Raw genomic sequence first — 12194 nt, forward strand, 5'->3', positions numbered from 1 at the left:
ACAATATTGTAGATGATAAAAATAAAATTAAAAAAAAAATCTTACCTGCACTGATGATAGTCACTGTTTGGATGGGGGGCTTTTATCCATTTCTACAGTCACACGATCAATCAGTAGCTGAACTGGGTTCCACACAGTCACAAAAACAAATTAACCGAAAAAGCCTCAAAAACAAAAATGCAAAATAAATAGCAAAAACAAAAGCGCCAAACTTAATCCATTCCGGAAGTCTGTTTGACTTCCAAAATGTTCAAAAACCAAGGCGCAGCTTCTGATTGGTGCAGGCACCACAGAAATAATAGCCAACAACCACATCAGACATTTGGCTTCCGAAAAACATTAGAAAACACTTACTTATGAGTTTTCGGTGTTTGGGAACCAAGGTGTTTGAGAACCAAGGTACCACTGTAGCGTTACAAACATTTCCTTGACATACAAATCAGACAATCAAAACAAGTGATTCAGGAAGCAGCACAGGCAGGACCAGGAATGTAGACTCTCAGCACAAGGAAAGTACCGTATTTTTCCATGTATAAGACTAGGGGTTTTTTTTACCCCAAAAATGGTTTAGAATCGGGGCACATCTTATACATGGGTAGTCCTAAGGGGTGTTTTCTTAATTTGGAGTCCCCCAAAATAGGAGGCGTCTTATACATGGGGGTGTCTTATACACGGAAAAATACGGTAAGAGCAACCTGAGATACCTGGGGCCTGTTCATGTTTTGTATCTGAATCGCCATCTCTGGCAGAACACATTGTCACTTGCTGAGAGGGAATGGAGAAATTTGTAGATCTACAGAAGCTGAATGCACCACTCTTTACGCACTTTTGCAAAATGATTGACAAAGGTCTCAAGGTCGAGGGCTTTTAATAGTTCCTTTTCAATTACCAGTACTGTATAGAAATGTTACTTAGGGCTTCATCACTCCTCCTCAAGCAGGTCTTAATTTGCCAGCTGAAGACATGAAAATGCTCATTCCTTTCCAGCATTTGACTGACGGAAGCCAGCCGTCACAAATGGCGCAGTTTAGCATAAAATAAAGACACAGAGAGCCAGCAATATTTTCAGGATGGCATGAGCAGCTCCTTTCGAACTTCTCTCCTCTCCGGTCTCTTTTATTATCCTTTGTTCTCTCCTGTCGCATGGCCGTTTGCCAATGTCTCACGTTACCTACATCCGGTCATGGCTTTAACCCACCCATTCCCATATAAGGTTATTACTGCCCAGAGGGGGACATAACTCCATATATGGTTATGCACTTAATACACTGCAAGGCACGGACATGCAGGTCACCGAGGTCAGCGAGGCACCAGGTGGCGCTACAAGCCTTTGCCATGACTTCATGGCTCCCACATTTGACGGAGGTGTTGTGATAGCCAAATTATATCTGAGGAAATCTAAATACACAACAGCATATAGGTGTGAAGCAAATAACCAGCCTTTGGCAATCTTTATAAAACAACAACAACAACAACAACAACAACAACAACAACAATTTATTAATACCCCACCCATCTGGCTGGGTTTCCCCAGCCACTCTGGGTGGCTCCAAACAGAATATTAAAAACATGATAAAACATCAAACATTAAAAACTTCCGTAAACAGGGTTGCCTTCAGATGTCTTCAAAAAGTCAGATAGTTGCTTATTTCCTTGACATCTGATGGGAGAAGGCCCTCTGCCTGGTTCCTTGTAACTTCACTTCTTGCAGTGAGGGAACCGCCAGAAGGCCCTCGGAGCTGGACCTCAGTGTCTGGGCTGAATGATGGGGGTTTTCTGTTGGCAGGCAGAAAAACACATCTGTGCACATTACGAAAACCAATTAAAACATCAATACAAAATAGACGCAGCATATGCTAAAATAAAAGGGCTAGTCATCAGTGGGTACCATACAGTCTGGCCTCAGTCTACATGTGTCACTTTGATAGGGTTTTTGTTGCCGCTGCAGTATCTGCACATTTCTTATCCATATGAAGGATGAGTTTTCTTCACGTTTCCCCAGAAGAGGAGCTGAATAATGCTCAAATCAGTTGCAGAAACTACTGTATCTGATTAACGTAATTCTGGAGCTCTTATTGAGTCAGCTAATGATAGCAGGGATTCCGTCAATTTACACATTCAGTAAATTGCTGGTAAAATGTTGGCCACAGTCTTGCCGACAGCATCTCGTCGAAGAAATAGAAATGATAATGTGCTCTCGGTAGTAAAGAAACAATGCTAAATGAATGTCTGTTCTGGACCATGCTGCTGCTCTCCTTTGAATTTCTTACTTTGTTCTCACATCTGTATCAGATGTGGGGAACATTTGGTCTGGATGTTGCTGAAATACAAGTCCCATTTGCCCTACCAAGGATGGCCAGTGGCCAGGAATGATGGGAGTCAGAGTTCACCAACCTCAGTAGGGCCCAATGTTTCCCACGCCTGATTTATATCCTGCCTTTCTTCCATCGCTGAATCTATCTTAAGCAGTGAGCATATGATTTTCAGGCAGTGTCTCATCCAAGGAACTGACCAGACCTACAGCTACCAACAAAGGTCCGTATAGTTAAAGCTATGGTTTTCCCAGTAGTGATGTATGGAAGTGAGAGCTGGACCATAAAGAAGGCTGATCGCCGAAAAATTGATGCTTTTGAATTATGGTGCTGGAGGAGACTCTTGAGAGTCCCATGGACTGCAAGAAGATCAAACCTCTCCATTCTTAAGGAAATCAGCCCTGAATCCTCACTGGAAGGGCATATCCTGAAGCTGAGGCTCCAGTACTTTGGCCACCCTGGAAGACTCCCTGGAAAAGACCCTGATGTTGGGAAAGATTGAGGGCACAAGGAGAAGGGGACAAAAGAGGATGAGATGGTGGGACAGTGTTCTCGAAGCTACCAGCATGAGTTTGACCAAACTGCAGGAGGCAGTGGAAGACAGGAGTGTCTGGCGTGCTCTGGTCCATGGGGTCACGAAGAGTCGGACACGACTAAACGACTAAACAACAACACAACAACAACAGCTAGCAAAGCAGTGGCCTCATGTACCTTCAGGTCATACCTTTTGTAGGGAGGTGGCTTTGTCAGGGTGGTGGTGGTGGTGGTTTCAGGGACGGATAAGGGCACAGGGTTTTTTTTTGGTAAGGGCAGTTGAAACACTGGAGTGATCTGCTCTGAGCTTTCAGGAAACAGTATGTATGCACTTTAACAGCCTAAGTAAATGCATAGAGTATTGGCAGCCCTGTGCTAGGACAACCCAAGGGTGATTAGAGGGCCATGAAAGGAACCTGCATAACTGAACCAGCTTGCAAAGAAATTGGCATGGAGAACATTCTGCAATTAGAATGAATAAGTGCAGATCTCACAGCGAGTACTTAACAATAAATCCCTTCATTTTAACCCTCCGTCCTCCTTTCTATTCTGAAAAGTCATGTTTCCAGATTAGTCAGGGTCACATTAAAAATCAGAGCTTAGCAGTCGGCTTTTGTCTTTTAGTTTATTTTGAGTTTTGTGAAAAACAAGCAACGAGGGTTGCAAATCTTGTTAACCTCAGGAAGATTCTGAAAGTATTGGGGATGAATGAGTATGCCATTAAGCAGTTGTTGTTGTTGTTGATGCCTTTCTAACTCCAGGATTTCCCCCTCACCTCCCACAGCTGCTGCTCCAATATTATTATACCGTTGTTTTTTAACGCAAAATGCCAATTGGAATCAATTAACTTTTGAGGCTGGTGGGCACATGTGGAATTCTAAAAAAGTGGTGTGGGAGCCAGTCACAAAGTGGCTGCCACAGGGCATGGAAAAGGAAGAATGCAGAAATCAGAGGAGAAGTCACTATGATGCCACACAGTGGTACTTCATATCATATACATGGAAACAAGACTATTTGAACCACAAAAGGAAATTTCAAGATCATGATTTGTAACCATACTTGTATTTACATCCCCTAAAATAATCCATGCAACCCACTCAGCACTTCAGTTGTTTTGGAATTGTTATTGTTAACTGTTTTGTTTGAAGTATGCAATGTAAACTAAGTACAGTGGTACCTTGGTTCTCAAACTTAATCCATTCAGGAAGTCCTTTCCAAAACCAAAGCGTTCAAAACCATGGCACACTTTCCCATAGAAAGTAATGCAAAATGGATTAATCCATTCCAGACTTTTACAAACAACCCCTAAAACAGCAATTTAACATAATTTTTACTATCTAACGAGACAATTGATCCATAAAATGAAAGCAATCAACAATGTACTGCAGTCACTCACGCACTTACTCAATCAATCAATCAATCAATCAATCAATCAGTAGCTGAACTGGGTTCCACACATTCACACACAAAAAAGAGCAGCAGAAACAAAAATGCAAAATAAATGGCAGAAACTGATAGACCTCGGTGAAGCACTCAAAACGGAAGTGTAACACTCAAAATGGAACACATTCAACTTCTGAAAAATGTTCACAGACTGGAACGCTTACTTCTGGGTTTGCAGTGTTTGGGTTCCAAGTTGTTTGAGTACCAAGGCATTTGAGAACCAAGGTAACACTGTAAATATGGTAAAACTAAAACTAAAATAGAATATGTATCTTCTTGTACCATTTGCATGATTTTTACATGACATTCTCCCAAGCCGCCATCAAATTGCAGATCACATCTGTCTCCGTGGAGTGGCCTGTAAAAATTACAGATCCATTATTGCCAGTGACACAAAATATGAACTCTTTGGAATAAATCCAAGTGCCATGGTGACCATGGCAAGCGAGGAATAGGCAGTCTCTACTTTGCAATCCATGGAAGCTAATCTCAGCTTTAATATAATGGTGGCTTGGGAGTCATGCCTTGTCAAACATGATGAGGATCCAAGCCTTGGACCCATGTTTTTGTGTTATGGTGGCACTGCTCTCCCTTGTGCCCTCAAAAGGCCTCCTCTGTCTCCACTGCCACTTTCACACATCTCCTTTCCCCACCTTTCTATTCCTCATAAGCACATCCATTCCAGCTCATTGTCTCTTTTTCTCCACCTAGAATTAAGCAGTGAAGGAAAAGCATCGTATCAGAGGTGTAGGGGTTATGTCTAAATTTTCTGAAGAGGTCAGAGAGTGAGGAGAAACTGCTCTGGGAATGGAGAATGTGTTTGTTTGTTTGTTTGTTCGTTTGTGTGGCCTGCATATATCCATTTGTTGTTGTTGTTTCATTGGGTTCACAATCTCTTGTGGGGCCCATGGAAGCCCTTGGTGGACTGTCGGTACCATGTTGCAGTATCCCAGAAATCTTATTCTTTGGCGATCACTAGTAGCCGTCAACATGGTTTTAACAGTGAGTCCATAAGTGGCTGTGGAGGCCAGTTCTGGATCCACACATTTTTCCACGGTGGGGACATAGGTTTCCTGGCGGGAGTTGATCACAATGAGTGTTTGCCAAGTATGTCTTCCTCTTAGGACGTTTCTCCCTTTCGTCCTGAGTTCGAGCGTCTTCAAAATCCGTGACACCTTTGGTAAAGACTGTTCTCCAAATTGTGCGCTTGCAGGCCAGTGTTTCCCAATTCTCGGTGTTTATACTACATTTTTAAAGATTTGCCTTGAGAGAGCCTTTAAACCTCTTTTGTTGACCACCAGCATTATGCTTTCCATTTTTAAACTTTGGAATAGTGTACAGTTGTACCTTGGTTTTTGAACAGCTTAGTTCTCGAACGTTTTGGCTTCCGAATGTTGCAAACCTGGAAGAGACTGTTCCGGTTTGTGAACTATTTTTTGAAGCTGAACGTCCGACAGGGCTTCTGTGGCTTCTGATTGGCTGCTGGAGCTTCCTGCAGCCAATCAGAAGCTGTGCTTTGGTTTTCAAATGTTTTGGAAGTTGAACGGACTTCCGGAATGGATTCTGTTCAACTTCCAAGGTAGGACTGTAGTTGCTTTGGAAGATGATAATCAGGCATCTGAACAATATGACCAGTCCAACAAAGTTGATGTTGAAAAATCATTCCTTTGACACTGGTGATCTTTGCTTCTTCCAGTACACTGGCATTCATTCACCTGTCTTCCCAAGTGATGTTTCTCCCTTTCGTCCTGAGTTTGAGCATCTTCAAAGTCCAGGAATAGGCGTTTGGGGGCTATATAGTCCAGTGGTTTGATATTTTAGGACATACATCCAGATCAAGCAAAAGACATTTATGCAATAATGCATCAAATGCAGGGAAATCCTTGGAAGGTTTATTTACACTCAGAAGTCCCAAGTTGAGCGTGCAGTTTTAAGCAAAGCTCAAAGGCTTAACATACAGTATGGGTAGGGAACCTGTGGCCCTCCAAAGCAGTGACTGATGTGGTGGGAAATGCCAAAACATTGTCCTTTTGACATTGGGGTCACTGGGCTTTACCTATATGGTGGAAGGGGGCGGTCACTTGTGAAGGCACACTCGTGAAGCCAGTCTGATATTCCTGCCAGTGTAATCACATAACCCTCCCCTTGCTGCTGTTCCACCCTACCCTTGCACCATTCCAGATCCTCCAGATGTTGCCCCATCATCTCAGACCATTGGACATGCTGGCCGGGAGTGATGGGAGTTGAGGTCCAGCAACATCTGGGGTAGCCACAGGTTTCCCACCACTGCAATAGGTCTCATCAAATGTGGAGGGTGATGCAAAGGGAGCTCTTATAATCGACAGAAATAATGGTACATCTTGGAAGAGGTACAGCTGAAGGTGATGTGTTAGGCAAGGAGTCTGGCATTTGGTGAAAATCTGTTATTTGTTAAGAGAAAGAGATTTCGGTGAATTAGAGGCTGGATTTAATTTCCTCTCAAATCTGCTCAAATCCTTCCTATGAATAATACATGGGTTTCTTTTAATTCTTTATTCAGAAACACTTCTCCCGCTGGAGAAAGCAGATGTATAAATTTAATTATCCACATTTGGTCATTTGTTTTGTCTGTGTCATTACTGCCACAGTGGAGAAGCAGCTGGGCTTACTGGTCACACCATGGCACAATATTTTCATAAAAGGGTAGGGGAACCTCTAATCTTCTTTTGGCAAGGTTGCTTGTGTGTCGAGGTCCTCAAGCCACCCCCCCCCCAAATAACTCACAACGCACACTTAACTTTTGTTTAAGGTTTTGGGCATAATTTTGGCCACAACTTTATTTAAATACAAAACCGTGAGTGGTTGTTTAGGCACTGGTTAAGACTATCTGTCCCCCCGCCTGGGGACCGAACTGACTTCCGGGCACCACTGAAAGCCAGTGTGGGAAAACAAGTCGGGGAGAAATGGAGCTGAGTCACAGACCCTCAATTCTCATCCGCATGCTCCCCGAAGGCTTGCCGGCCCTAGTCCCATTCCAGGGATTGGACGAAAAGATGGCAACCCCCAGGATTCCTTTAACGGAATTCCCTTTCCGCAGCAACCATGGAGGGGGAGGCCCAGCCTATCCTAACCCCTCCTCCACCAATTTATATCCAATGCCTAACTGCAACCTTACAAGTTGTGACGATTTGCTACGCAGTAGGCAAAAACCAAATGGCCCAGCCAATCAGCCAGATGGACAAAATTCCTAGCAGGCCCCTGCCCCAATGGCAGACGACCCCATGACAGGCATAGCAAGGTCAATGCAACAACCCCTTACTCAAGGGCGGGTGGGCGGGTGATCCATTGCACGCAGCAAAGAGAAAGCTCCAGGCTGCGTGCAGAGTATTTAAAGATTTTACCCCTTCCACCAAAATTGCAACATAACTTTTACCCCAGCAACCCAGTGAACCAATCGCTGCCCCAGGCCATCTTTAGAGACCCTGCCTGGTAACAGAGGGGTGGCTTGGCAGACCCCACCGCAACACGTGCTCTCCATGAAGGAGAACACACTTTCTCAAGAACAGTGCAAAAGGAGGAGGCAAAGATTGACATCCTTCCCTGCCCCAGGCAACTACTACTACTACTACTAGTACTAATTTATTTATACCCTGCCCATCTGGCTAGGTTTCCCCAGCCACTCTGGGCAGCTCCCAACAGAATATTAAAAACACGATAAAACATCAAACATTAAAAACTTCCCTAAACAGGGCTGCCTTCAGATGTCTTCTAAAAGTCAGATAGTTGTTTATTTCCTTGACATCCGATGGGAGGGGGTTCCACAGGGTGGGTGCCACCACTGAGAAGGCCCTCTGCTTGGTTCCCTGTAACTTCGCTTCTCACGGGGAGGGAACCGCCAGAAGGCCCTTGGAGCTGGACCTCAGTGTCTGGGCTGAACGATGGGGGTAGAAATGCTCCTTCAGGGCTGAGGCTGTTTAGTGCTTTAAAGGTCAGCACCAACACTTGGAATTGTGCTCGGAAACGTACTGGGAGCCAATGTAGGTCTTTCAGGACTGGTGTTATATGGTCTTGGCGGCCACTCCCTGTCACCAGTCTAGCTGCCGCAGTCTGGATTAGTTGTAGTTTTCGGGTCACCTTCAAGGGTACATCCAGTCATAATAATAATCCTTTATACAACGCATGCAATATTAATAACTTCTATTCATGTTGACACATTAAAGCTACAAGTGAGGAACTCAAACTATATCTTTGTTCTTCCTGTGTGTGGCAGTTATTCTGTCTGTGGTGTTTCTTCCTGTACTTGTAAGATGATATGTCTTTCTTTCCCCCAGTTGTTGCTGTTATCCATCATGGCTTGCACAGAGCTGATATCCCATTGTTGTTCCAGAAATTTCTGTTTCAAATATGTTTATTTATTTATTATTATTTTTTAAAAAACACATTAATTGTATTTTTCCCTGACAGATGTGTTTGGTACTCTGGCCTTTTTTGTCTGAAGGAAGTGTGGGATATAAATTTAAAGGAATAGATAATAAATGAATAAAAAATGGCTGATGCGCATTAATTTCTCTATATATCTATTAATGCTTACTTGTCCTACTTTTTGTGTTTTCCAGAATGCTCAAGCCAGCTATGATTTCAGCAGCAACGACCCCTATCCGTACCCTCGCTATACAGATGATTGGTTTAACAGGTAAGAAGCACATCTAATCCTTTTCCTTGTTGGGAATTTACAAACTTTGCTTGTAGCAGCTCTGATCCAATTCAATCTTTTGCCAGTTTGCTTGGTCCACATCTTCAAATGAAACAACCTGATTTTCACTCCCTGTTCTAATAAGCTGACCAGAATGTAATTATTCTTTGGTTTGTGCAAGTCACCAAATTTTGCCGTATTGTTCTTGGTTTTTTAATTTTTTTTAAAAAAATGTATCTAAAAGTATGTATTTTGGATGGTGTGCGTATTTTATGGAGAACACATTTTAAAATAATGCACTTTTGGAGCAATTTCTTTCTTTCAAGATTGCAGTTGCTGTGGCAACTGGACTTAAACGAGTGCAGTTTCAAAATGGTGATGAAGGTGCTCCAAGCAAACTCCCAGTTCTCACGATTCTTCCTTTCCAAAAAAGAAAAAGGAGGAGGCGGAAGATCAAGTGTATGAAATGGTTGCACAATTGGGCACCCATGTGGAGAGCGCATGTCTTATGTGACATTATTGGCATGATGAAAGTTCTTCTGCACAATGACCTTTGCTGTCTTAGAGAATGAGTGAAGAACCAGGCTTCTCTCAGCCAAAGTTAAGCGCTGTTCAGGCACATAGACACATTAATTTCTGGCCAAAAGGTTTGTGCAAATGCTCAACTCTCTCAGTGGAATTATTTTTGATGCTTCACTTTGGCTGGAGTGTGTTCAAAGTAAGGAAAGGGAAATTGTGGTTCTGCTCACATTTTGATGCAAATGGACCTCGTTCATAAACTGAAATGCAACTATAATAATAATAATAATAATAATAATAATAATAATAATAATAATAATAATAATTTATTATTTATACCCTGCCCATCTAGCTAGGTTTCCCCAGCCACTCTGGGCGGCTTCCAAAAGAATATTAAAATACTGTGATACATCAAACTTTAAAAACTTCCCTAAACAGGGCTGCCTTCAGATGTCTTCTAAAAGTCTGGTAGTTGTTGTTCTCTTTGACATCTGTGGGAGGGCATTCCACAGGCAGGGTGCCACTACCGAGAAGGCCCTCTGCCTGGTTCCCTGTAAATTGGCTTCTCGCAGTGAGGGAACCGCCAGAAGGCCCTCGGTGCTGGACCTCAGTGTCCGGGTAGAACAATGGGGGTGGAGACACTCCTTCAGATATACTGGACCAAGGCCGTTTAGGGCTTTAAAGGTCAGCACCAACACTTTGAATTGTGCTCGGAAACGTACTGGGAGCCAATGTAGGTCTTTCAAGACCGGTGTTATATGGTCTCGGCGGCCGCTTCCAGTCACCAGTCTAGCTGCCGCATTCTGGATTAATTGTAGTTTCCGGGTCACCTTCAAAGGTAGCCCCACGTAGAGCGCATTGCAGTAGTCCAAGGGGGGGAGATAACCAGAGCATGCACCACTCTGGCGAGGCAGTCCGCAGGCAGATAGGGTCTCAGCCTACGTACCAGATGGAGCTGATAAACAGCTGCCCTGGACACAGATTTGACCTGTGCCTCCATGGACAGCTGTGAGTCCAAAATGACTCCCAGGCTGCGCACCTGGTCCTTCAGGGGCACAGTTACCCCATTCAGGACCAGGGAATCCTCCACACCTGCCCGCCTCCTGTCCCCCCAAAACAGTACTTCTGTCTTGTCAGGATTCAACCTCAATCTGTTAGCCGCCATCCATCCTCCAACTCTATCCTTCAGAATCGCCACTTCTCCAAATTTCGTGATCTTAGGGAGATGTTTGTGACAGATTTCCCAACACAGTTCATTCCCAGGGTGACACATTATGATTCCATGTACATATGTACATTCACAGCTTCCTGCAGTTGCTCTTGAGAATGACTGATGTGTCGGCACATTCCCATTAGTACTTGTGCCATTTCTGCCAGAAGCATAGGATAACATGGAAGTTTTCATATATTTGCAGATGAGATGACACCTGACATTTAGCTAAGGTGCTGTAATTAATTAGTGAAGAGTTGCACAACTCTGGGACTTCAAAGATCATTGGGCTTCTGCATTTCTATTATATGCCCTAATTCAGTAAATTACCGTTTTTTTTGCTCCATAACACTCACTTTTTTCCTCCTAGAAAGTAAGGGGAAATGTCTGTGTGTGTTATGGAGCGAATGCCTACGGATGGCGGGGGGATCTGCTGCAGTCGTGAGCAGAGGATCCATGGTTCCCCTTCCTTCCCTCCGTGGCTCGCTTTGAAACAGCAAAGCGGGAGAAGAGCCGCTGAGTGGGGAGGAGAGAGGGACAGAGAGCCTGCTTGCTTTAAAGGAGCAAAGCAGGAGAGAGGAGCCTTCTCCCCTTATACCCCTCTTCTGCATTATTAGCAGCATCCTTCTCCACCCACCCCACGCGTGCTCCTTGTCCCTTGAGTGCTTTTCCTTCCCTCCCCACTTAAAACATGGTTACAAAGCACGGATCCACATGGATCCTCAGGATTTTTGCACTGGGTCACCACAAATTCACCATCAGATCACATAGCATGTCCATGGCTATAGCTTGCACCAAAAAAATCACACACCCACTGTTGCCTGGGGCCGCAGTGGTGCAAAAATGTGGTTACAAAGCATGGATCCACATGGATCCTCAGGATTTTTTCATTGGGCTACCCCAAACTCACCGTCAGATCACATGTCTGTGGCCACAGCATGAACCACAAAAATCATACATCCACTGTTTCGTTTTCAATATTTTTTTTCCTTGTTTTCCTCCTCTAAAAACTATGTGCGTGTTATGGTCGGGTGCGTGTTATAGAGCGAAAAATATGGTAGATGTCTAGGAGAGACGTCTGCAACAGCACATGTAAGAAATACACTTACGCTTATTTACTGATTACCATTTTAGTTCAGAAGCTCATATTCATCTAGCAATGAGACAGATTTCGGCTTGGACTAGATTTCTGCATGCCATTACTGAGTAGGGGGTCATCAAGACTTGCACTTGTCCTGTGCATAAAAAGCATGGGTCCAAGTAGTTTTTTTCCTTGTTCCACACTTTCTAGGCACGGGTGTGAGTGGTTTTCCCCAGGAAAACCTGCTCTTTAGTGATAAATCAGAGCAAAGGTCAATCTGCTAAAAACCCTGATTGTCATTTGCTCCAATTCAGCAGTAAAAAATACGTTTTCCCAAGGAAACAGTGGGCAAGGACAAATCTGGATGAGCCCTGGATTGATGCAGCACATGATTCAATATTTTTTATTTTTTTTAATTAATGT

The 12194-nt window shown here is 43.8% G+C and overlaps 1 protein-coding gene across 1 annotated transcript in view; it reads left to right on the forward strand.

Moving 5' to 3' along the window:
• PCSK2 (proprotein convertase subtilisin/kexin type 2) overlaps positions 1-12194 on the forward strand; it is a 137466-nt gene that overhangs the window by 96681 nt on the left and 28591 nt on the right. Inside the window, exon 6 of the mRNA XM_081189108.1 lies at positions 8885-8961. Coding sequence (XP_081045234.1) covers positions 8885-8961 — 77 coding nt within the window. The remainder of the gene's footprint in view (positions 1-8884; positions 8962-12194) is intronic.

Source organism: Podarcis bocagei, assembly GCF_964188305.1.
Source record: "Podarcis bocagei genome assembly, chromosome: 3".
NCBI lineage: Eukaryota > Metazoa > Chordata > Lepidosauria > Squamata > Lacertidae > Podarcis > Podarcis bocagei.